We start from the raw sequence: 27,709 nt of genomic DNA, 5'->3' as shown, positions 1-27,709 counted from the left end.
TCTTTTTAATGGTGCTGGATTCTGATCTAGAGGCATTCCACCTCTGTGCTACATCCCAACCCTATTTTTTATTTGGAAAGAGGGTCTCACTAAATTGCTGAGAGCCTTGCTAAATTACTGAGGGTGGCTTTAAGCCTGTGATCCTCCTGTCTCAGTTTCCCAAATACTGGGATGAAAGGGTGCCTGGTATACTGCCTATTTTTATAAATATATTCCATTGGAACACAGACATGTCAATTTGTTTATAAGATGTCCACAGTCACTTTTGTGCTGCATGTCAGTTGATTAGTTGTGGTAGAAAATATTTAGCCTGCAAAACTTAAGATATTTTTACCTGACCCCTGATTAAAAAAAAAAAAAAAGAGGGAGGGAGGACTTGCAGGAAGATGGCGAGGGAAAAAAGTGGGGCTTACGAGCCCCACTAACAACCAATCTCTATTACTACAAAATCAGTGCCTCTCATAGTCAGAAAACACCATCAGCAGAGAAACAAAAAATGTAATTACAAGGGACAGAGAAAAAGAGGGCTGGAAAAATGAGACACAGAAAGAAACCAGATCGCAGTGCTGCGGCTGGGGCAGGGAGCGGCGGGTGCCATCTTCCCTTGCAGCACCAGGCGCCAGAGAGGAGGGGGACTCAGAACGGAGCTCAGAGCCACAGAGGAGACATGCCGGCCTCACGCACAAGGACGTGGCAGCAGCACCTTACTGCCGGTGGCAGCGGCAAGTTCACCGGACGGCACCAGACCAATGCACTCAACAGCTCACCAGGCTCCAGAGAGGAGCAGCGGACAGCGAGCCGAGGTGAGCCACTGAGGAACAGCCGGGCAGGATTTGGCAGATTTTTCGGCGCAGGGAGCATCTAAAGCTCCCAGTGGCTGGGCTCAGTACACCCTGCAGGGACTCAGAGCAGAGCGCAAAACCAGAGAAGAAATACGCCAGCCTCACGGCCAAGGGTGTGGCAGCGGCGCCATATTGCCACCAGTGGCAGCAGCGAATTCACTGAGTCCAATACGGCTCCATTGGTGCACTCAACAACAGTGAGTCAAATTGCGGCCCCTAGAGAAGAAATCCCAGTACAGCACTCCCAGGGACTTGACCCAGTGGGGGAGTGGCAGTGGCAGAGATATCAGACCATAGGAGAAGGCCCAACCTGGCACCCCCCATGGTCTAAGGCAGCCTCGATTGACTCCCTGGGTCTGAGACTCTACCATTCAACCTAGTAAAGGAGTAGTGGGGACTGAGATACCACAGACTCAAGATCCGGAGCACCTTAAGTGAAGTTTTAGTGACCCAAGGGAAGAACCCAGAGAAGGCACAAACTTCCAAAATCATGGGAAAGAGGAATAACAGTGGAGCAATGAATGCCCACAACCCCACAACATCAGAACCCGATAAAACAGAAATTCAGAGATTTCTAGAAGATCAAATCAGGAAAATAACTGTAGAAATAATAGAGGTGTTTCAAAAAGAATTCGGAGAGAGCCAAAAAGAGATAAAGGATGCAATTAATGAAGTCAAGTCCTCAATTCAAAGTACAAACAACCAATTAGACCACATGGAGAATAGAATCTTGCTCTTAGAAGATGATCACTCCAAAAATGAATGCATAGTTTCTTAATTAGAAAAAAATATCCGACAGCAAGAATCTGATATTGAAGAAATATGGGCCCATTTTAAGAGAGCTAACCTAAGAATAATTGGAATAGAGGAGGGAAAAGAAGGTGAAACCAAAGGGATCAACAATCTCTTCAAGAAAGTAATAGCAGAAAATTTTCTAAACATAGAGCAAGAGGTTGATACACAGGTCCAGGAAACTTATAGAACTCCCTTTAGACAGGATCGGAGAAGAGGATCCCCATGCCACATAATTTTCAAAATGACCAATGTGGAAGCCAAGCAGAGAATCTTAAAGGCAACAAAAACAAAGGGCCAAGTGACATTCAGAGGCAAACCAATTAGAATCACTCCAGACTTCCCAAACCAAGTCATGAGAGCCAGAAGGGCTTGGAGTAACATATTCCAAACTCTGAAAGAAAACAACTTCCAGCCAAAAATTTCCTACCCAGCAAAACTTTCTATCAAATTAGATGGGGAAATAAGAAGCTTCCATTACAAACAGAAACTGAAGGAATTTATGTCTTCAAAACCAGCACTAGAGAAAATACTCAAAGAGATTAACAACAAAGAAGAAATAGGTAACACACCCCAGAACCAGAGAAACAAGATTTTCCATCCAACAGACAACTAAGATTGGTTATCTGTGGAGATTCATTATTTATGTTAGTCTTTTACCTATCTCTAAAGGGTATTGTTTGCTTTTATTTTTGCTAATTTTTAGGATTTCTAGTTGGAATATTAATATACCTTCAGATATAGCATTTGGAAATATTTTATCCCATTCTATCAGTAACTTTTAACTCTGTTTACATTGTCTTTGGATATACAACATTTTTTTTTAATTTTTAGAGAGTTTGTTTACCCGTCTGTTGCCTGTGCCATTGAAATCATATCCAAGAAATCACTGCCAATTTCAATGTTGTGAGGTTTAATGACCCAGATTTTCTTCTAAAAGTTTATAGTCTTAAGATTTATATTTATGTCTTGTATCTATTTTGAGTTAATATTTGTATATGGTGTTAGGTAAGGGTCCAATTTTATTCTTTTTCATGTAATTATTATTTTTCAGCAATATTTAGTTAAAAGATTATTATTTCCTCCACCAAATGTTCATGGAAACCTTGTCAAAAATAACTTGACAATATATGGAAGAATTTATCTTTAGGCTTTTATTTAACTCCAATGGTTTATATATCTGCCTTTATAACCGTACTACATTGTTTCAATTATTGTAGCTTTATATGGTTTGAAATCAGAAAATATACATCTTCTAGCTTTGTTCTTTTTCGAGATCGTTTTTGGTATCTAGAGTCCATATTCCACATTAGGATAGATTTTTTCTGAAAAATAAATAAATAAATGTATGATAGTTTCACCAAAAAAAAGAAAAAAAGAAAAAAGAAAAAATATTCTCTGGTAAGAAAGAAAGCAAAAAGAAATATTGAAATATTATCTTTAAGTCATCAAAAGCTTGGTATCAGACAAATGAAACTGTTCTGAGAGATTATCATTGTTAATTTTGGATAAATTGCTATAATACTAGTTGTCAACCACTAAGCCAAGCATGGGAAGGAGGGATGGGGAAGGAATGGGGTGGAGATCGGGTAGGGGCTAATTGGGCGATGCGTGCATGTATGTCTACAAAAGTTTTTTTTTTTTTTTTAATCCCATTATGATATATGAATACAGTGCACCAATAAAAATAATAAATTAAAAATAGAAAGAAAGAAAGAAAGAGAAAGAAAGAAAGAAAGAAAGAAAGAAAGAAAGAAAGAAAGAAAGAAGAAAGAAAGAACCCAATAGCTGGGTACTGTGGCACATGCCTGTTATCCCAGCACTTGGGAGACTGAGGCAGGATATAGGTTCAAAGACAGATACAGCAACTAACAAGATCCTCATCAATGTTTTTTTTTTTTTTTTTTGGTTCTGGGGATGAAACTTAGGGTCATTTGACCTCCGAGCCACACCCCCTGCCCTATTTTTAATTATTTATATTGAAACCAGGTCTCACTGAATTGCAGAACGCCTCACTAAGTAGCTGAGGCTGTCTGCGAACTGTGATCCTCTGGTCTCAGCCTCCCGAATGCTGGGATTACAAGCAGGCACCACCACGCCCGGCTCTCATCAACTTTTGAGACTCTGTTTCAAAATAAAATATGAAAAAAGGGGTGTGAGTGTACCTCGGAGATAGAATGCCCCTGAATTGATTTCCCAGTATCAAAAATAAAATGAAAAGATAAAATGAGGCCAGGGTAAATGAGGTGCTCAGTGGTAAAGCACCCTTGAGTTCAATCTATAGTACCACAAACACAATAACAACAATAAGAAAATAAATACCCAATAACACTGTGTTGAGAATCTTTTTCTGTGTTTCTTGGTTACCTTTAGTGGGTGGTCTATCCAAATATGTACATATTATGGATACAAGTCCTTCATTAGATATATGTGTTGCAAATTTTTTTTTTTTACTAAGTTGTTCTTTTTTTGTGTGAAACTGAGGATTGAACCCAGGAGTATTCTACCTCCAAGATATATCACCAACCCTTCTTTGTACTTTTGTTTTTAAATAGGGCCCCACTGGGTTTCTGAAGGACTTGCTATGTTGCTGAGGCTGGCCTTGAACCTGTGATCTTCCTGTCTCAGCCTCCCAACTACTAGGATTATAGGCATGTGCCACCACATATGACCATGTTAGCTTTTTAAAATTTCAAAACTTTAAAAATGTCATCAAGTCTAATGTATTAGCTTTTTATTTATATTTAATTTAATTAATTTATTTATTTTGGTGGTACTGGGGATGGAACCCTTCTACCTCCAGGCTACACTCCCAGACCTATTTTTCTTATTTGGAAACTGTTACAGTTTGGAGAGAAGATGATGCGGTGTGGATTGTGACTGTTACTGTCTAGGGGAACTGTCCCCAGGGACCTTTGTTAGACCCCTGGGAATAATTCCCCAAAAAAACCACAAAAAATTGCAGGTTCTTGTCCTGAGCTAAGGATAAATATGCAATAGCCTGGACTCTTGCTGAAGATTTAAGAGAGTTTATTATAAAGAGATAAATACAGAAGAGAGTTACAGGCTCATGTTACCCTTGGCTCATGTTACCCAAGGGTAACATGAGAGGGTGCTTCGAATGAAATCACTGAAGTACAAAACACGGAACAGACTTTTTATGCACATAACATCCTCCATCTTGTTTCACATAATTTTGATGTAGTCAAAAGTCCCTGTAAAGCTCCTCCCCGTACTTTTCCTACCAAACTGAGTTTATGCTCATTTTTCTCCTTTCAGGAAGGTCAGCCCACTCCTCCCATCCTAGCTAGATTATCCAATTATTACGTAAACCTGCCTTTAGAATGAGAAAGTCCTAGCTCCCCTCTCCTATAGACTTGCTAATTACCTTTAGCTAGGTTAATTTACATTGGAATAGTTGCCTGCTTCTTGGCAGAAACCAAGTCCTTTCACAGATCTGCCCCTCACTCAATTTTTGAAATATATTTATTAATAATCAGAGCTTTCTCAAATCTTCCTAGGCCATTCCCAATACTGGCACATTAACAGGGTCTCTTTAAGGCAGCAAGGCTGGCTTCAAACATGCGCAATCCTCCTGCCTCCACCTCCCAAGCCCGGGGGATTACAAGCGTGCACCACCACGCCCGGCTGTATTAGCTTTTTAAATCTGTGCTTCATCTTATATTGAAACTGATGGTAACTGATTTAGTTATTAAAATATCTTGGAAAATTTGAATTTTGTATAACAAAATAAGTGGTTGAGCAAGTACAGAGGTCGGGTGTGTGCAGGTCACATTGTTGCTATGGATAAGAATGAGGTTACACTTTTAATCTTGAAATAACTATTTCCTTAACATCAGTATTACATGTAATGGTTTAAGATGTTACAGTTTGAAGTGAGGGTTACCGGTTGGGGAAACTGTCCCCCGGGACCTTTGTTAGGCTACTGGGAACTATTCCCATAAAACTGCAAGTTCTGGTCCTGAGCTACGAAGGCAGTTACAGCCCCATGGCATTCAGGAGTGGCATGGGGAGAGAGGTTTGAATGAATTCACCCAAAATACAGAACATGGAACAGCCTTTTAATAGACACGACGTCCTCCATTTTGTTCTACGTAACTCTGACATAAAGTCCATCCCCTCAACCTCTCCCCCCACGCTTAACTTTGGTTCATGCCCAGGTTCCTCCTTTCAGGAAGGTCAATCCCCTCCTCCCATCCTAACTTAGATATCAATTATTATGTAAACCAGTGTTTAGAATGAGGAAGTCCTAGCTCCCCTTCTCTTTCCACTTGCTAACTACTTTTAGCTAGGATGTTTTACATTATAATAGCTGCTTACTTTCTGGCTGAACCAAGTCTTTCCACAGGTCTGCTCTTCACCCAAGTTTGAAATATATTTATTAATAATCAGAGCTTTCTCAAATCCTCCTAGGCCATTCCCCATACTGGTACATTACAGTTTTTCTTTTTCTTCATATCTTAAGGATATTCATAGTATATCTGATTTAGTTTAAGTCCAAACCTGATATTTGGACTATCTCTAACTTCTTTATAGTGTTTTAAAACATCGAGAGGTATACACTAAATATTACTGCTACTTTTAGAAGAGAGCATTAATATTTCATACTTTTTCTCTTGCAGTAATTTTATCATTGTGACCAACTTAATATCAATGTTTAGACCATGTTTTGAAATATCCTGGAAAATGTAAGATAAATTTCTGAGAGATTACATATGAAAAAAATCCCTCCTACTAAACCCATTTTAATCGTGTTTCCTTTCTCAAGTTTGTGACTGGATGCCCCTGATAGCTTGGCTGATTTTACTAACATGGTTTAGGCTGCTTACTCTTCTCTTTCTTCTTCTTCCTCATCCTTTTTCTCTTCTTCCTCCCCGCTTCCTTCTTCTTTCCCTCTTCCTCCTCCCCCTCCCCCTTTCCCCTCCTCCTCCTTCTCCTCCCCCTCCTTCCCCGCCTCTTCCTCCTCCTTCTTCCTCTCTCTCTTTCTCCCTCTCTCTCTCTTTCTCTCTCCCTCTCTCTTTCTCTCTCCCTCTCTCTCCTCTCTTTCCTTTCTCTCCTCTTTCTCCTCTCTCTTGTCTCTCTGTTACTAGGGATTGAGACTAGGAACATTCTATCTCCAAGCTACACTTCCAACCAGTTTTTCCTTTTTGTTTTTGAAGCAGGGTCTGGCTAGGTTGCTGAGAGTCTCCCTATGTTGTGTGTATCACCATGCCTGGCTTGGCTGTTTCTTTACAGAGCTTGATTGAAACTGATCACAGCATCTTAGCAACAGCAGCAACCTGCCCCCTCTGGTTGATCATGAGAGCTCTTTGAATTTGTCTGTTTTTCTAAACCACAGTGCCCCCCCACACACGCTGTTTTTGATGTCACAGGGCACACATTTGCTTTTAAAATGAAAAGTGGGTTAATTTTAATTTTGTTTTGAAAGGGTTTTTTTTTCTTTTAGAATTTCACAATGCCCTTTGAAACATCTAGAGATACCCGAGGGTGTTTGCTGCAACCAGAGGATTAGAAACCACTGTCATAGTTTCAAGATTCTACTTCACCAATATGCAACTATTTGCCAAGGCAAAATAGGGCTGGGGGTGAAGTTCAGAGGTAGAACTCCCCTGGGTTCAGTCTCCAGTAAAACACACACACACACACACACACACACACACACACGCACACACACGGTGGGTTTTGTTGTCAAATTAGTTTGAGATGAACTATGAACTTTGTAAATCTACAAAGCTTCCTGGATTTCCGAATGATAAGTAAATGATAGGTAAAGTACTCCGTTAGTGAGCAATGGTGGACTAATTTCTGCGTGCTGGCTTTAAGGTTGTGTTGCTTTCATTATAAATAACCCAGCAAAAGGCAGCCCTTACCCAGCACTGACAAAGCAAGAAGCTTAGGGTCAAGCATGTGCAGAGAGTTGCCATGAATTACTCACTTCTCACTGGTAAGTCACAGAGCTAGGCTTAGCACACTGTTCCTTCTGGCTTCAAAGACAAAGGCAATGCTTCTTCATATTTGGGTAGTGTGATTATCTGCCCCTGTTGTAATAGTGATAAAAAAATGTCTTAAGAACTTAAGCAAGATCTCTCTCCTCACTCTCTGCAGTCTGGGAGAATTCATCCAATCGTCACTGACATGCTAATGACACCCAGAGGGGTTTGTACAGGTTCTGAGCATCATACGTGGCTATCCTGCTCACTGTTGGGTGTCTCTAGGAAGCCATCTTCACTGACCCAGTGATGAGCTCCCAGTAAAACTCATCATCTTTCTCCTTAACCATTCTCTTCCAAAATTCCCCATTTTACGACTTCAGCTACCTCTAAGCCAGAAACCATTCTGTCCCCCTCACTTTCTTATCGATGACCAAGTCTTGTGGGGGGACTAGAGAGCAGCACAGAGGAGACTGGGGATTTTCAAGGTGTAGCGATTCAATTTTACCAATAAGAAAATTCTGGTCTTTCACTATACCCCAATAGTGTGAAAACAGCATAGATTTTGGCCAATTGTGGATAGTCCAAAAGCCTAAATTCTACCTACTACCTTCATAATAACTACTAAATATTGACTCCCTGAGATTTTAATTTATATTGTAGGCTGTTTTACGTTAAATCAATTTTCTTTGATTTAAAAGTTTAGTTACAGCTAGGCGTGGTGGTGCATGCTTGTAATCAAAGGAGGCTAGGATGGGAGGATTGCAGTTTGTGGACAGTCTCAACTACTTAGTGAGGCCTTTTTCAACTCAGTGAGACCCTGTTTCAAAATAAAGAATAAAAAATAGGGGTGGGGGTGTAGCTCAGAGGTAGAATACCCCTAGGTTCCATCCCCATTACCGCAAAAAAAAATATATATATATGAAAGTGTATATATATATATTTATATATGAAATATATATATGTATATATGAAAATTTAGTTGTATTTTTGGCATTTAGGTGTATTTGCTGTGGTCCTGAGTAGCAAATTAGATAGTATGCTTTTGGAGAACAATGCTGCTGGTGACCAACCCTTTGTGAAAATTTTTGTGGGGTGCCAATATGGTAAAGTAGCTGGTATGGGCATACCTGTAATCCCAGCACTTGAGAAGCTGCGACAGAAGGATCACAGGTTCAAGACCAGCCTCAGGAACTTAGCAAGACCTTGTTTCAAAATAAAAAATAATAATTTAAGAAGCTGAGGGTATAGCTCAGAGGTAGGATGTCCCCAGTACCTCTGCCCCTGCAAATAAATAAATAAATAACAAATAAAAAATAAAGAGATAAAGTAACAGTCACTTTTTGTTATCGTTTGTTTGTCTCCATCTTTAGATAAAAAGCCAACCCTGAAAGTCCACATCAATACCACGAGTGACTCCATCCTCTTGAAGTTCCTGCGCCCAAGTCCAAATGTAAAGCTTGAAGGGTTTCTCCTGGGATATGGTAGCAATGTATCTCCAAACCAGTACTTTCCTCTTCCCACAGAAGGGAAGTACACGGAGGCCGTAGTTGGTAAGGCATTTTGGGAGTGGGTTCAGGGGGAAGGGAGGAAATGGGCAATGGGTGTAATATGCCACACAAATCCTGAAGGCAAGGACCACTGCCTTTACATCCGTGGCTAAGTCAAAGGCTGGAATTAGAAATCATCTTTATACCTGTTGTGACCCATAGCACACTTTTTTACATTAAAAAATCTGCATTGCATGCAGAAGTATTTATCTTAACTGCCATTGTACTATAATCCCTGCCCACAAAACTTAATGTACATGTAAAATTTAACTGAAATGCCTGGGCTTATTTATGTAGACTAATCTGTCTTTGCTTTCTAGTACAAGATAAAAACTACAGCTTTGTGGGTATCTTTTTATGAGTCACTATCTAAAAAGAGAGAATGTACTACATTTCTAAAAATTTAGAGCTGGCCGTGGTGGGGCACGTTTGTAATCCCCGCACTTGGGAGGCGGAGATAGGCTTAAAAGACCGTTTCCAAATAAAATATAAACTAAGTCTGGGAGTGTAGCCCGGAGGTAGAAGTATTCCATCCCCAGTACCACCAAAAAAGGTTCCATCCCCAGTATCACCAAAAAAATATTTTAAAGAGTATTTTATATGAAATATTAAGCATTTTCTAAGTATTATAGAATTTTTATATTTCTTTGGAAATATTTTAGTCATATTAAAATGTGCTTTGAGGATGTGGGTGACCTTAAAGCTTTCCCAGAAAAAAATATACAAATACCTCTTAAAGGGCTAAAAAAAATATTTAAAGGCTCCTCTATTGTGAATGCTTTCAGAGTCTAAGATGAGATTTATATTTTGTTCCAGTGCTAGGATTATTGTTTGAGAACCTTTCTATGAACCTCAGAAGTTTAAGCCTGTAAATTGGACCACTTTATATCAGCTCTGGCATTTATTCATGGACATAGTATGTTGAAGATGAGCCTCTTTTATCCTGTTGCCTCTTGTTCCTTCCAGAGAAGTCTCTGTTAGATGTGAAAACCAGGCAACAGGGTAAGACCAAAGATCTAGATATATTTTACATAAGACAATCACTTTAAAGCAAGTTTGATAGTTTGTTATCAAACAGCTATGAGATTTAGAAAATAGAAATCACTTTGAAATATATAATAACACTATAAGTACATGAACCATAAGGAATTTGAATGTTTGCAATATTCCCTACTGTATTTTCTGTTTACTATAGGAAATAAACAGAAACCATATGCTTGTTCCCCGCACAAGTAGAAGCAGATCTATAGCTTCTGCTTTCACTGAGCAGTAGAAGTCACATTTTATTTACAATAGATTTGTGCAGTTATGTAAATTGAAAATTTGGTCAGTTGAAAACTTCTTTTCTAGCTGGGCGTGGTGGCACACGCTTGTAATACCAGCATTCGGGAGGCTGAGACAGGAGGATCGTGGCTCATGGACAGCCTCAGCTACTTAGTGAGGCCCTCTGCAACTTAGTGAGACCCTGTTTGTTTCAAAATACAGAATAAAAAATAGGGCAGGGGGTGTAGCTTGGAGGATGAATGTCCCTGGGTTCCGTCCCCAGACTCACAAAAAAAAAATACATAAATAAACTTCTTTTCTGTATTAGGTAAAAAAAAATTATTAAAGTGATTGAAGTCAAATTACCATAAAATATGTACACACAACTAAATAAAAATTCTAGCACAAATATTGCAGCCTTTTATGGTCTCAAATTAAAATTGAACAAGTAGATCAGGAAGACTCTTTTATTTATTTATTGTTATTTTTATCGTTTAGATTTATTTTGAAATATTTTTTCTGTTTCTTTTTCTTTCTTTCCTTCTTCTTCTTTTTTTTTTTTTTTGTGTGTTGTTGGGTATTGAACCCAGTAGCATTTTACCTCTGAGTTAAATCCCTGGCTGTATTTTATTTTATAATTTTGAAACAGAGTCTTGCTAAATTGCTAACAGCCTCACTAAATTGCTGAGCCTGAGGCTGGCTTTGAACTTGCAATTCTCCTGTCTCAGCCTCCTAAATATTGGGATTATATTCCTAGCTTAATTTGAAAAACTTCAAACATAAGTAGACAGAATATTGCAATGAACCCTTGTGTCTCAACATGCAGCTTGAATACATGTTGCTGTTTTGATAATCTTGTTTTATGTATCATAATGAAGTTCAGAGTGATAGAGATATATATGCACACAGCACTTGCTGGGCCTCCTCTCAACTCCCATACCAGTCCCTCCCCCTCCTGGTATATGACATCAAGATTGTTATTGATAATTTTGTATATACACATAGTTTCAACTGAAGAGTTTCCTTAATCAAGTCCCTTCCCCAGGCTCTCTCCCCTAGGCCTCCTTTATCACTCCACTGGAGTTTTTTATCCTTTATCTGGAGTCCCTCTTTTATCCCAATTTCTCCTTAGCTTTTACATAAGAGATAAAACACATGACCCTTTCCTTCCTGTGACTGATTAATCTCAGCATAATATTCTCTAGTTTTATCCATTTCCCTGCAAATGACATAGTTTTGTTCTTTATTACTGAGTGGAATTCCATTATGTGTATATCCATAATTTTGCAATCCATTCATCTGTCAAAGGACACCTAAGCTGACTATTGTGAATTGTGCTACTATAAATATGAATATAGATGTATTACATAATATTCTCCTTTCAGTCCCTTTGAAAAGATACCCAGGAGTGGTATATCATATGGTGGATCCGTTTGCAAATTTCTGAGGAGGTTCCACACTGATCACAAATTAGCAGCTGCACCAATTTTCAATCAAACCAACAATGTATAAGAGTTCCTGTTTCCCCACATTCTCACTGGCATTTATTGCTGTTTATATTCTTGATGATTGTCATTCTGTTTGGGGTTAGATGGAATCAAAGTGTAGTTTTGATTTGCTTCTTCCTGATTGCTAATGATGTTGAACATTTTTTGTATATTTCTTGTGTATTTGTATTTCTTCTTTTATTATGTGCTTGTTTAACTCAATTGCCCATTTTTATTGTGTTACTTGTTGTTTTAGTGTTAAGTTTCTTAAGTTATTTATATATTATGGATATTAGTCTTCTATCAGAGGAATAAATGGCAAAGATTTTCTCCCATTCTGTAGGCTCTCTCTTTAGACATTTGATGGTTTCCTTTGCTGCACAGATACACACATTTATTTAAAAGCATAATTATATATCACATTTTATCTGAAAAGGCTTTAATAAGCATCTCTTATAAGAAATATTTTACTAACACTCTGCCTTTATTAATTTATTATATTAAACAAAATCTACATGTTACAATTGATTAGGTATCTGAATTCTCTTCTCTTCCCCTTTTGAGATACCACTGATTTCTATAGGAATTGGTTGTTTAGCATATAGAATATCCACATTCTGCATTTAATACATTCCTTGTATTAATACATTCCTTCTCTGTCCCCTGTATTTCCTATGAAAAGACAGTTTGACCTGGAGGCTATATTAGATTTACATTCAATTGTCTGGGAGTAACTACTACTTTATAGGTAGTACTACTATGTATTTCCTAAAGACTCAGAAGAAGAGGTTTATAAATGGCTGTCTGTCCGACTTTGCTATCCTAAGACTCTTCAGTGTGTATGTGTAGGTGGTCTTTATCTGATTCCTCTATTATAAAAATTTCCAACAAATTTCCACTAATGGTTTTATAATCTATTGATATTCATTGCTCAGATCCATTATTTTAGACAAGGGTTATAAAATGTCAACTTTTCAATTATATTATTACTTTTTCCTCTTTAAGATGATAATAATAAACATTTTTTCCTCTTGCATCAGTTGATGCAATATTTTTGTTAAATATTCATTGTTAATAGTTGGTGCCATGATAACCTCCAATGATGACTAATGATACTGTTTGATTTAGATTCAATAAGAATGCATTGGTTTTTATTTATTGATAGATTTGTATAAATATATCACTTATCCATCTCTTGTGATTCTTCTCCTTGTCTAGCCTGTGGTTGCTTATTTACTTTAGTTAAATTCAATGTTTATATATTATTATTTGTTTATTCATATAAAAATATTTTACATTTAGTAAACACAAAATACATGTTCATGGCATGGAATTGAATAGACTCAACCCTGTGTATATATTTAGGTTAAGGGATGCCATGAAAAATTGTTTAAGCCCTGTCATCAGCAAGCAAACATCTAAGCTGTTTGGGGTAGATAACATAGTGGGATAGTGGGGTCTCTGTGTATCCTTTGTGTGTGAGTTGTTTTGTTTTGTTTTTGTTTTTGTTTTTGCAGAATTGGGGATTGATCCCAGAGGCATTCTACCTCTGAAATACATTCCCAGTCCCATTTTTTATACTTTATTTTGAAACAGGGTGTCCCTAACTGTGGGGGGGGGCAAATATACATTTATTAGTGCATGGTAACCATACACCATATTAAAATTTTGTATGATAAATGCCCCTACAGATCCCACTGCGTTCTCTTCCTGTCCCCATTCATAATATTGAATTTGATGTTGATAGCTTTACAAATATACAAAAGATTGTTTGAACTGTTTCCTTCAAGTCTCTTGCCACTCCTCACCTCCCCCCTTCCCCAGCCTCTTTTTATTCTTCTACAGGTATCTCTCCTCATTTATTTAAAATCTCTTTTGTTTCCCACTTTCTTTCTAGCTACCACATATGAGAGAAAACATATGACCCTTCACTTTTTGAGACTGGCTAATCACACTTGGCATAATATTTTCTAGTTCCATCTATTTCCCTTCAAATGACATAATTTTGTTCTTTTTCATGGCTGAGTAAAATTCCACTGTGTGTATATACTACAGTTTTGTAACCCATTCATCTATTGACTAGCACCAAGGCTTGTTCCATAGTTTGGTTGTTGTGAATTGGGCTTCTGTAAACATGGAGATGTATGTATCACTATAGTATTAGTATATAAATTAGTATAGTATAGTATAGTATAGTATAGTATAGTATAGTATAGTAATTACTTTGGAAAGATACCCATACTCTAGTATATCTGAGTCATATATGGGCTCTATACCAAATCTTCTAAGGACTCTTCAAACTGATCTATATAGCAGCTGTACTAATTTGCAATCCCGCCAATAGTGTATAAGAGTTCCTATTTCCCTAGATCCTCATCAGCATTTGTTATTTTTGTATTCTTGATGTATTCTTGATGATTGCCATTCTAATTGGAGCTAGATGGAATCTCAATGTCATTTTGATTTGCATTTCCCTGGTTGCTAACAGTACTGATCATTTTTATAGATTTATTGCCATTTGTATTTCTTTCTTTGAGAAGTTTTTCAGACTGTTAGTTGTTTCTTTTTCTGCACTGGAGCTCTTTGATTTAATTCCACTCCATTTATTGGTCTTTGTTTCTATTTTCTGAACTTTGAGGGTCTTTTTGGGGAAACCTCTACCAGTGCCTGTAGGTTAGAGAACTGGTCCTCTGTTCTTGTCTAGTAATTGTGAAGTCTCTTATCTGATCTCCAGGTATTTTAATTATCTTGAGTTGATGCTTGTGCAGCATGAGATATTAGGTTCTAGTTTCAATCTTCTACATATGGATAAACAGTTTTCCAAGTACCTTATTTTGAAAATGCTGTCTCTTATCCAGCTGTCTCTTCAACTGGCTATAAGAATGAGGATTTGATTCTGTGTTCCCTACTTTATTCTGTTGGTCTATGTGTTTGTCATGGTATTGTGCCAATACCATGTTGTTTTATTATATCTCTATAGTATAATTTGAAATCAGGTACTGTGATGCCTTCAGTGTTTGTTATTGTTGAGAATTGTTTTGACTATTCTGGGCCTTTTATTTTTCCATAGGAATTCTAGGACAGTTTTTTCTAGTTCTGTGAAGAATGACATTGGTATTTTAATAGAGATTGCATTGAATTTGTATATGTCTTTTGGAAGAATGGCTATTTTGATAATATGTATTCTGTCTATTCAAGAACATTAGAGGCTTTTCCATCTTCTAAAGTCTTTAGTTTAGTTCTTTAGTTTTCTATAATTTTCATTGTGGAGGTCTTTTACTTTCTTGGTTAGATTTACTCCCAAGTATTTTTTGAGGCTACTGTGAAATTGTCTTCTAGATTTTTTTCATAATAGCTATTTTCATTATTTATGTCATAATAAATACTTGTGCCACAAAATAGAATAAACTCAACTCTGTAGAATATTTAGGTTGGAGATGTCATGAGGTATTGTTTAAGCCCTATCATCAGGCAAGTAAACATCTAAGCCATTCAGAATTGATAATATAATGGGATCTCTATACATCTTAAAAAACCTTAGGGGCAGCAATTCTAGAACTCCTAGAAGGCTATTCACTGTGTCCTATTTACCAAACCCCTTTCATGCTCATATTCTAGTAGGAGTATAAAAGTATTCCTCTTATATATTTCCTTTTTTCACTTATTTTTATTCCAAAGAAGCAGCATGCTTCTACTTTATTAAAAAAATAGACATATTCTGAAGTAAATTCTATTTTGAGGTTGCCTAAATTGATTATTGCCTTCCATGATTGTATTAATTGTTCTTACTTGATTAAACAGCTATATATTAATTTTCTGTTATACCATAAACTGGGAGTGAGGGGGCTGAAAATATTATAGATTTATTATCTCACAGTTACAGCTTAGAAGTCCAACATGGGTCTCAGCTAAAATCAAGGTTTGGGCAGGGCTGCAGTCTCTTCTGGAGATTTAGAAGGGACAATCTGGTTTTTGCTTTTTTTTTTTTTTTTTAGCTTCTACAAGTCACCTGCTTTCCTCTTTCACCTCAAAGTCAACAACAGGGGGTCAAGCTCTTCCCATATCCCCTCACATCAGCCTGGCCTCTTCTTCTCTTCCTTGTCTTCTTTTAGCTACCTTTATAACTGTGTTGAGCCCACATGAATAATCTTGGATGCTCTTCCTATCATAAGACAGCTGAGTAGCAACCTTAATTCTACATGTAGACTTAATTTCTTCTTTGTCAGATGACCTCAAACATTCATGGTTCTGGGGGATTAGGATGTGGTTAGTTGTTGGGGACAGTTATCTTGCCACAAGCCCTATGATTGATATTTGTGTCAATTCTATTGCCTTTCTGGTATTGCTTACTTTAAGATCCTTCTCAATTATATTCATCTACAACAGGCCTATTTTTTACTGATATGCCCTGGGTAAGTTAATAAATTCATGATTATAAACTGAAATCCCTTGAGTGCAAAATGCCGTACAAGAGCAAATAATGTGTGTGTGTGTGTGTGTGTGTGTGTGTGTGTGTGTGTGTGTGTGTGTGTGTGTATTTGAACTCAGGTGCATTCTATCTCTGAGATTATTTTGAAACAGGGTCTTGCTAAATTGCTGAAGGCCTCACTGATTTTCTGAGGCTGGCCTTGAACCTAAAGGTCCTCCTGTTTCAGTCTCCCAAGTATTGAAATTACAGATCTGGTCTCATCCTCCCAAATGCTGGGATTACAGGCGTGTGCCACTATAGTCATACATTTTAATGGGGTACAAGATGGTAGAGGTAAACATACACACATTACTCATTTAGCCCTTCCTCAATTTCTACCCCATTCCCTTCCCACTCCCTCCTTCTTATGTTTGTTTTAGTGATTGACTTTGATATGTTTGTGAATACACATCATGTACATTATGGAATTTCCCTCTTTCCCCCTCCAATCCCCCTCAGTTAAGTTGCCTTATTTGCTCATTTATGGTTTCTCCTTCTTTATTAAAAAAAAATCAGTTACAGCACCTGCTCTTACTTCCTTTTGTAATAGGATAGTAGTGTTTTTTTTTAGCTGCACTGAACTATATCCAAATATAACAAATTACTTTCACTTTCAAAAGAAATACTAAGTGCCACATTGCCTGACACATTTCACTTGTTGAATGATGTGTTTATCATCACAACTCATGTCCCCATGGAAGCGAGAAGCTGTTGATTATTCAAAAATAGTCAGGTTAATATTTAAGTGTTAGTCTATAGACTAATACTTTAATAATAAATTATCCATTTATAAGCTTTTTTGCATTTATTTTAATATCTATCAAGTGTAAGCATATATCTTCAAGTCATTCACTGGTCTTACAAGCAAAAGAAGAAAGATTCTCTTTTGCTGTTTTAGAAATTAGTATTCATATGAAATTTCTAAAAACGTTGACTTAACATTTTAGAGGACAAATTGAAGCAGTAAAAAGAATAGCACTGCCTCAGGTTATTAGGACTAAATATTAAAGCCATGAGAGCCATGATGTGAAAAAAAACATGATTCACATTTAATAGACCCTCCAGGTTCCTATATTTTCTTTTTGGACTCACATCCTGAATGTTCTCACTTCTGGTTTACATTTTAAGTCTTTGCTTTTTACTTTTATGTTCAGCTGCCGATAATTTTGCAAATGTCCAATAAAATAAAACGAGAACTTTCTTAACACTGAACGTTAAGACATACTTTATGATGTTCTGCTAACATATAAAAATACCTTAGCGTCACCTGAGAGAGTTTTAGCCCATCAATTGTTCAGTACAAACTGAAGAGTTTCATTTTTCTATCTTTATTCTAGGCTTGGATTAAAAAGATAAAAAATTATATACATATATAATTGTATATGCATATATACATATATAATATGTATATAATTATATACATATTATACATATATATACATACATATATATATATATGTATGTATGTATATATATATATATAATCACCAGTACCACCTATTCTAAAGTTTTGTCTCCCAAACAGGTGTTAGGAATACTACAGCATTAATGGAGGCTTGTGTTTTAATTCTCATGTTCTCACAGTGGCTAGCCTTCACGCTCATTTCCTTAAGAGAGCACATTTCTCATACCCAGCTCTGATCTCTTTGCTGCGCTAGCAGTCGCCATCTTGTCTGTAACTTCTCAGAGTGATTTCAGAGCTGGTGAGGAGGACGCTGTGCTTAGTGACTTGTCGACGGACACTTTGGGAAAGGCCTGGGCCAGAATGCTGACTGAGGTGTTATAGGAAAGATCAGCCTCTACCCGAGAGGCAGCATGCTCTGGAGAAAGAGTACCTAGTACTTTTGACCAGTACCACCAGTACCACCAATTCTAAAGTTTTGTCTCCCAAACAGGTGTTAGGAATACTACAGCATTAATGGAGGCTTGTGTTTTAATTCTCATGTTCTCACAGTGGCTAGCCTTCACGCTCATTTCCTTAAGAGAGCACATTTCTCATACCCAGCTCTGATCTCTTTGCTGCGCTAGCAGTCGCCATCTTGTCTGTAACTTCTCAGAGTGATTTCAGAGCTGGTGAGGAGGACGCTGTGCTTAGTGACTTGTCGACGGACACTTTGGGAAAGGCCTGGGCCAGAATGCTGACTGAGGTGTTATAGGAAAGATCAGCCTCTACCCGAGAGGCAGCATGCTCTGGAGAAAGAGTACCTAGTACTTTTGACTCTGACAGACCTGTGTTCAAGTAGAACGTCATTGCTTATTGCACAGAGGTTTGGGCTAAGAGTCTTTTCAGTTCTCTGAGCTTCACTTTTCTCATATGTAAAATAGAAAATAACCTTTCAGAGGTGTTGTAAAGATTATATATAAATAATATAAAGTGACTAAGATGGACTCTAGTACACAGTATGCATGCTTCATAAACTTTGTTGCTAGAGTGAGCTGAATGGTATTGGATAATTTATCTAATATTTCTTATCTTTGTCTGAATTCCTGATAGTGATTGTGCTAAATCTCCACTAATGTTCTGGACAATGCTAAGGTTTTAGTGTTTAGGTTGAAAACTCCTAAACAGTAGTCCTATGGTTTGGTTTGGTTTGGTTTGGTTTGGTTTGGTTTGAATTTGGATTTGGGGGTGAGGAGGTGGTACAGTAAAATCATAGACGTAGGTTATTTTAGCACATTGTTAGTTACTGAAAAGAAGTAGCCATATTCATCTTTTTGTAATACCCCAGGATATTTTCTTGACAGGATGATTCTACTCTCAAAACAAGATTAGGATTCAAAAGAAGCAGCAAAATCTAAGATTGTGACACAATACCCTGAAGGGTAAACACCTTTCCCCCAAAGTCATTATCGTTTAGTATTTAAATAGAGGTTCCTGTGTAGAGTTGCCTGTTTGCCTTTGGTGAATAGAGTTGTCAGGTGTTCTTAGAATTCTGTAACTGTCCTCTTTAGAGAAGAATATAATGACTTTCCAATATCTCTAGATTTCACTTTTCCAATCTCTCTTATTCTAAAAAGCAATTTTTTAGCAAGAAGATAGCAAGAATTTTGACCTGGTCTACAAAACACTAATCAAAATAAGAGCATAATACAGTTTAGTTTACTTATCTCAGCAAGCTCAAGTCAAAGTTTAATTTATTCTGTTTTTCACTTATTTCACAGCAGAAATTAATTTTAAAATAATTTTTTCTTATAGTTATTAATCCACATATTAGTAAATAAAAATTTTATGCTTATAAATTTTAATGCAATTTAAATTTCTATACAGTAATAAGACCCCTTACAAATTTGATCCTTAGTTTTTATACTTGTACATAAAGCAAAAGCAAATGCACATTTTTCTTCTATTATCACAACTCTTAGAATTTCAGCTGTCCTTTATTTGTCATAAAAATGCTTAAGTGCTCTCTATTCACTTATGGAAGTGGGATGACATATAAAGTGATGAGATTTCTGCTACTTACTACATTGAAGAATAAATAACACAAGGAAGGCGATAGATTCTCTGGAGAAAAATTGCTAGAAGTAGAGGTTGAAGATAAATAACTGAAGGGAATTAAATACAATGAAAAAATAACTGGTTAAAAAGGCAAAATACATTGGGAAGAAACGTAGTGCCGGCCATTGAAACCAAGTGAGGCCCCTCTTACCTTGCAGAATCCTTAGAGAATCAGCAAGAGGCTGTGAGGAAAGAGAGAAAGACTGGCAGTGAATGAGAACCAGTCCCAAAATGCAGATGAGAGATGGCTATTATGTGGTGCAGTGTTATTTCTCTCCTACGCATCAGGATACTCAAGCTCAAGTGTTTAAAGTAAACTTCCAAAGATTATCCAGTCAATCAAGAGCAGGTCCAGGATTTGAACTTAGAATGTCTAGCTCTAAAGCTTGATCTCTGAACCAGTGTTTTCTTTTTTTTTTTTATTTTATTTTATTTTATTTTATTTTATTGGTGCACTGTATTCATACATCATAGTGGGATACAAACTTTTGTAGACATACATGCACACATCGCCCAGTCATCCCCACCCAATCCCCACCCCATTCTCTCCCCATCCCTCCCTCCCATGCTTGGCTTAGTGGTTGACATCTAGTATTATAGTAATTTATCCAAAATTAAAAATGATAATCTCACATAACAGTTTCATTTGTCTGATGCCAAGCTTTTGATGATTTAAAGATAACATTTCAATATTTCTTTTTGCTTTCTTTCTTACCAGAGCATATTTTTTTCTGTTTTTTTGGTGAAACTATCATATATTTATATATTTATTTTTCAGAAAAAAATCTATCCTAATATGGAATATGAATTCTAGATACCCAAAATGATCTTGAAGAAGAACAAAGCTAGCAGATATATATTTTCTGATTTCAAACCATATAAAGCTACAATAATTGAAACAGTGTAATACTGTTCTAAAGGCAGATATATAAACCATTGGAGTTAAATACAAGTCTAGAGCTAAATTCTTCCCTATATTGTCAAGTTATTTTTGATAAGGTTTCCACGAACATTTGGTGGTGGAAATAATATTCTTTTAACTAAATATTGTTGAAACATAATAATTACATGGAAAAGAATAAAATTGGACCCTTACCTAATCCCACATACAAGTATTAACTCAAAATAGATAAAAGACCTAAATATAAATCTTAAGACTATAAACTTTTAGAAGAAAATCTGGGTCATAAAACCTCACAACATTGAAATTGGCAGTGATTTCTTGGATATGATTTCAATGGCACAGGCAACAGAAGAATATACAAACTCCCTAAAAAATAAAAAAATATTGTATATCCAAAGACAATGTAAACAGAGTTAAAAGTTACTAATAGAATTGGATAAAATATTTCCAAATGCTATATCTGAAGGTATATTAATATCCCAACTAGAAATCCTAAAAATTAACAACAATAAAGGCAAACAATACAATTTAGAGATAGGTAAAAGACTAACATAAATTATGAATCTCCACAGATAACCAATCTTAGTTGTCTGTTGGATGGAAAATCTTGTTTCTCTGGTTCTGGTGAGTGTTACCTATTTCTTCTTTGTAGTTAATCTCTTTGAGTATTTTCTCTAGCGCTGGTTTTGAAGACATAAATTCCTTCAGTTTCTGTTTGTCATGGAAGCTTCTTATTTCTCCATCTAATTTGATAGAAAGTTTTGCTGGATAGGAAATTTTTGGCTGGAAGTTGTTTTCTTTCAGAGTTTGGAATATGTTACTCCAAGCCCTTCTGGCTCTCATGACTTGGTTTGGGAAGTCTGGAGTGATTCTAATTGGTTTGCCTCTGAATGTCACTTGGCCCTTTGTTTTTGTTGCCTTTAAGATTCTCTGCTTGGCTTCCACATTGGTCATTTTGACAATTATGTGGCGTGGGGATCCTCTTCTCCGATCCTGTCTAAAGGGAGTTCTATAAGTTTCCTGGACCTGTGTATCAACCTCTTGCTCTATGTTTGGAAAATTTTCTGCTATTACTTCCTTGAAGAGATTGTTGATCCCTTTGGTTTCACTTTCTTTTCCCTCCTCTATTCCAATTATTCTTAGGTTAGCTCTCTTAAGATGGGCCCATATTTCTTCAATGTCAGATTCCTGCTGTTGGATATTTTTTTCTAGATTAGAAACTATGTGTTCATTTTTGGATTGCTCATCTTCTAAGAGCGAGATTCTGTTCTCCATGTGGTCTAATCGGTTGTTTGTGCTTTGAATTGAGGCCTTTACTTCATTAATTGCATCCTTTATCTCTTTTTGGCTCTCTCTGAGTTCTTTTCGAAGCACCTCTATTATTTCTACAGTTATTTTCCTGATTTGATCTTCTAGAAATCTCTGATTTTCTGTTTTATCAGGTTCTGATGTTGTGGGGTTGTGGGCGGCATTCATTGCTCCAGTATTATTCCTCTTTCCCATGATTTCGGATGTTTGTGCCTTCTCTGGGTTCTTCCCTTGGGTCACTATGACTTCACTTAAGGTGTTCTGGATCTCGAGTCAGTAGTATCTCAGACCCCACTACTCCTTTACTGGGTTTTATCACAGAGTCTCCGACCCAGGGAGTCAATAGAGGCTGCTTTAAACTATGGGGGGTGCCAGGTTGCACGTTCTCCTATGGTGTGATATCTCTGCCACCACCACTCCCTCACTGGGTACCTCAGTGAGGTACAGTACTGGGATTTCTCCTCTGTGGCCCGCAATTTGACTCACTGTTCTTGAGTACGCAGATGTAGCTGTACTGGATTCAGCGAATTCACTGCTGCTGCCGCCGCCGGTGGCAATATGGCGCCGCGGCCACGCCCTCGGCCATGAGGCTGGCGTATTTTTTCTTCTCTGGTTGATTTCCACTCTGAATCCCTGCAGCGTGTGCTGAGCTTAGCCACTGGGAGCTTTAAATCCTCTCTGCGCCGAAAGGTCCCGCCTGGCTGTTCCGCAGCGGCTCACCTCAGCTTGCTGTAGCCGTCCGATGAGTTCGCCGCTGCCGCCGGCAGTATGGCGCTGCTACCGCGTCCTCGGGCGCGTGTGTCTCCTCTGTGGCCCTGAGCTCTGTTCTCAGTCCGCATTCTCTCTGGAGCCTCGTGGTTTTTTTTTGTTTTTCTGGTGATGGTGTTTTCTGGCTATGAAAGGCGCTGGTTTTGTGGTAATGGAGATTGGTTGTTAGCAGGGCTCTTAAGCCCCGCTTTTCTCCTGAACCAGTGTTTTCTACCAAGTCTCAAAACTTGGGGAATTTTATCTGTTCTACTATAGAAAACTCTTGATGTTTAGCTTCTGTAATTCTTTGTAAACAGTTTTTTAAATGATATATATTATGGCTATGTAACTAATAAAGGCATAAATGAATTAAAGTATGTAAAGTGCTTACTGTGTCCCCCAAACCTGCCCTCCAACACTCCCACCATCATCTTTGTTGATTATGTACTCCCCATCTGTCAAGTACTCCCCATCCATTGTCCACAAGGTCAGCTCTCTCCATGGCAGAAAGATTTATGTTCCTCTCCATGAAAACCCTAGAGTTTGAGCATTTTATTTTAGCATCACTCTTGATATTAGTGAATTATTAATGAATTGCTCTTTGTTTTTACTTTAGTTTTTTTCAAATGGTTCTCATTATGCTGCTCAGGGTGGCCTTGAATCCTCCACAGGTTCAGGTGATCTTCCTGCATCGGCCTCCACAATGGCTAGAACTACAGGTGCAGCTTGTTTTTCCGAGGTCTAGCATCACTAATGAACTGATATCTGTTGGAATGTCTATATGGTCTTATTTCTGTATGTCTTGTCTGCCTTCACAATGAACAAATAGAAAAAAAAACTCAGAAACTAAAAACCCCGTAGGCTTTAGATGTCTTTTTACTTTCAATGTTGCCATGAATTTAGAAACACAATAAATAAATGAATGAATGAGAAAGAGGAAAGTTTGAAAATAAGTCTAAAACAGCTGTGGGCACCATTTAAGATGAAATTTTCTCTTTTGTTTGAAACTATTTTCAAAATGTCATCTAATTCTTACTTTGTTATTCCTTTGGACATGGATTTACCACTTGGGAAGTACTTGGCTTTAAATCTTTGAGATGAATCCAAATCCTCCATTTACAAAATTAGGAATCCTAGAATTATTTTATTCCTCCAAGGCACAAAAGTTAGAAGAACTTAAACTTTAAAAGTGCCTTTTAAAGGCATTAACTTAGTGGGTATTAATTTCTTAGTCCATACGTGTCATCCTTTAATTCAACAAGGGTTTTACCAGAAAGGCCTTTATTGACAATAAGTAACCATTTTGCCATGCTTTGGTTTGATAAAACATTTCCAGTTTTATTTTTTTCCACTGAATTCAACTATGATGTTTTCATGGTCTTTCTGACCTCATCAAATGATAAACTGTCTCCAAGTCTATCTTTTCTTGGAAACACAAACCAAATTCAGAATATTCTAATATAAAGTAAATTTTTTCAAATGTGTTACACAATGCACCAAGACCAAAATCTAACTTTTTAAATTTTTTATTGGTGCATTGTAGTAATACATCTTAATAGGATAAAAGACTTGTGGAGATATACATACACACAACACCCAATTAACCCTTACAAATTCTAATTTTAAAAAATTCATTCTTAATTATATCTCAAAGCATGCCCCCAAATAGCTAATGGCTTTTTTTTTTTGTCACGAGCTTCAAAGATGTACTATCCCATACTCACTGCAAGAATATGGTTATTGAAAAGGGGTTTAAACTGGAAAAACAACTGCCAATAAAAAGGTAAATTAGAGGGTTATCTAGAAAACAGGTACTGTTTAGAGTTTCTTTTAATTTTAGGGATATATCTTTCAAAACCAAAGAATATAGTCCTATCAACTTCCCTAATTGTCCATCATGGTACTTTCTTTTCAATGTTTTACTTTCCCAGAACACTCAGTGATCTCTGGCACATGTAAGCCATACCAAGTGCTATGTGGCAAAGGCCAGAATTTAGTTATGTTCTGTTTTGTGTTGTCCCCTGTTGTGTGTGTCTGTGTGTTTTTTCATCTCATCATGTCTCACCAGTCAAATGTAGGCTCCTCAGGGCCATAGCCAAGTCTCACCTTTTCCATATACTCCACAGTTAGGGTCAATATATAACTATGCTATCTCAGAGTTTGTTGAGAAAGGCTCCCTATAAAAAAATTAAAAGTTTCTAATAACCTATAGTGGAAATCTCCAGAAGAAAAATCATTCTACTAGGTTTAGGGGTTGACTATTCTGCTGGTTAAATAACCCACCTGATTTATCTGCATAATCACAGTTTATATCTGTTGCTCTGGCAAAATTATTAACTGTACATCCATTTTTCTTAATGTCAGCCAGTTGAGTTAAAAAAAAAACTATATGCTTAATCTATAGATAGAGAAAACCTTGGATTCTTAGCTTGACCTCCAGATTGTTCACAGTCTGACCCCAAGGTGATAGCCCAGCCCAGCTTTTTCTCCTGCGACCAGCGAAACTCTGCATCAAGAAAGGAGGGACAAAATCAAGAAAAGAGGTTGGCCAGAAGTTTGCCTCTGTGGTGTTTCATTCACCAGGTGGAGTGCAGAGCAGCTGGTCAACACAGGCTGGTTTGGAGGTCCTCATCAGCCTCTTAGCTGCCGGTGCTCCATATATGTTTTGGAGCAGCTACAAGGTGTAGCGCCAAGACTTTATGGAAATCCATCACTGGATCCTCACAGCCACCTTGTGAAGCAGGTACTCTTATTATCAACTTCATAGTTGCAGTGAAGATGGCAAATCCCCAGGATGTGAAGGACCAGCAGCAGGCTGGCTCCAGAGCCTCTGTGTTTGGCCATCACATCACAGTGCTTTTCCCCATGGCATATAAAAATGTGAATTCTTTTGAACTTTGTGTAAAAACTCATCTTATGAAATTATTCCTGGCCCCTTACTCAACATGGTAATTCTGGCAGGAATATTTAAAAAGAAAGAAAACAACCTTGCTGATTTGAAGGCTTTGACTTTGGATGCCATCTGAGAGCTAATGTGACCTATGTTTATTGCTTGAAAGAAAAGCATCCAAACCAAGTCCTGATTTTTCAATAGCTCTTCCTGGAGAGAGAATACTAACAAAGTGCTGAGTTCACTGGAAAATATGTGTGCACGCATGCACAGGCTCTCCTTCAAAAGCAAGCCCTTGCCAAGCCTTAAAACAGTTAGCAGACAACACCCTGTGCTAAACTGCCCTGTGGAGTGTGCACATAAACTGCAGGCGAGGAAAAGACCATGGGCAATAAAGCCAATGGTTTTAATGTCTAACAGGTCTGCTAAAATAGGAAAAGATGTGTACGTGGTTTGGGGAGACTGGGTAAGAAAAATAGCTTATTAAATATTTGAGACATCAGTGAAAGTTTGTCAATGTGGAGGTGAAGCAAGGTTAATTTGGGATAGCAACTGAACAAGATGCTCCCAATTCTGTGCCATGACGACAGGAAACGAGATCATGTGGGACAGCAGACTCATGGCCAGTGCACAGGGACTGCGGGATGAGGGGTCAGATCCGTTCAGGCTTCCTGATTACACAGAGGACCCTGTGTTCAGGGTTTAATGCATTGCTATTATTGCTTCAAATTCTTAATAACTGGATCTTCCCATTTTATTTTGTAAGCGAGGTTCTGTGGGGCAGTATGGCACTCATGCGGAAGTCTTGTAGCCTGGCCTCTTGTTCCTAGGCCTTTTAGCTCCTCCTCTAGTTTGGTTTTCAACACTTTTACCACCTGAACTCTGGTGCTCTTGCTACCTGCCTAGCTTGCTCTTCCTGCTCCTGTTTAACAACTTTGACTGGGGATTTGGAGGAAGCAAGCCCCATTCCCACCCACATTCAGGAACACCCCATGTCCCAGTGCAGAGTCGCAGTCCCTTGAGATCTAGAGGTAGAGGGTAGCAGACCTGTGGGAAAGGGAAGTTGATTTTTCTACCCTGGACTGTATGATTTAGGAACTTCAATCTTGGAGCTGATGCTGGTGAGAGATGGTCTGCTTTAGTTCTTTTTCTGTGGCATTAACAGAATATCTGAGACTGAGTAGTGAATAAAGGGATTTATTTAGGCCCATGGTCTGAAGTTGGGAAGTTCAGGACTGGGTGGCTGCATCTGGTGAGGGCCTCCTGCTGCATCACAACATGGCGGAAGGCATGATGTGGTGGTGCATACGTGAGGGTTGAGCAGGCTCCTGCAAAGAGAGAGCACATGTGTGAAAGTGAGGAAGGTGCCGGGCTCACTTTGTGCCAACCCAGTGCTTCCCAGATAACTAGTTCAGTACCATAAGAGCAAGAGCGTCCATAAGACTGCTTTAATCCATTCATGAAGGTGAAGACTATGACCTAAGCATCCCCACTAGGCATCTCTCAACACTTGCGTGTTGGAAATTAACCCTCAAAATAAATTTTTCTGGGACAAACCATATTTAAAACAACACAAACCGGGAATGGTGTTGTGTGCCATTATTCCATAATTGGGTAGCTGAGACAGAAGGATGCCAGGTTTAAGAGCAGCTTCAGTAATTTAATGAGACTTTGAGCACCTAGTGAGACACTGTTTTTAAACAAAATAAAAAAAATTAAAACAGCTCTGGGTGTAGCTCAGAAGTAGGAATTTTTGTGAGTTCCATCCTAGTCCCCAAAACACATAGCACAGTCCTATGCTATAAGACTAGGGGTAAGATGGGTGAGGGTATGTCTTACCTACAGAGCACAAGATTCAACAGTAAATAAATCCCATGACAAGCCAAGACAGAGAAGGTGGCAGAAAGGAAATGTTATATGTGTGTGTGTGTGTGTGTGTGTGTGTGTGTGTGTGTATGTGTGTATTGTTGTCATACGTCTTAATTGGTTATAAGATGGTAGAGACAGA

The 27,709-nt window shown here is 37.8% G+C and overlaps 1 protein-coding gene across 1 annotated transcript in view; it reads left to right on the top strand.

Moving 5' to 3' along the window:
* The window catches only part of ABI3BP (ABI family member 3 binding protein), a gene marked incomplete at both ends in the record, with an annotated part of 263,992 nt that overhangs the window by 57,581 nt on the left and 178,702 nt on the right, over positions 1–27,709 (top strand). The window contains one exon of the mRNA XM_080696503.1: positions 8,959–9,138. Coding sequence (XP_080552629.1) covers positions 8,959–9,138 — 180 coding nt within the window. The remainder of the gene's footprint in view (positions 1–8,958; positions 9,139–27,709) is intronic.

This window comes from Muscardinus avellanarius (genome assembly GCF_963383645.1).
Source record: "Muscardinus avellanarius genome assembly, chromosome: 5".
NCBI classification, from domain to species: domain Eukaryota; kingdom Metazoa; phylum Chordata; class Mammalia; order Rodentia; family Gliridae; genus Muscardinus; species Muscardinus avellanarius.
This window is presented reverse-complemented; position numbering and strand designations above follow the sequence as displayed.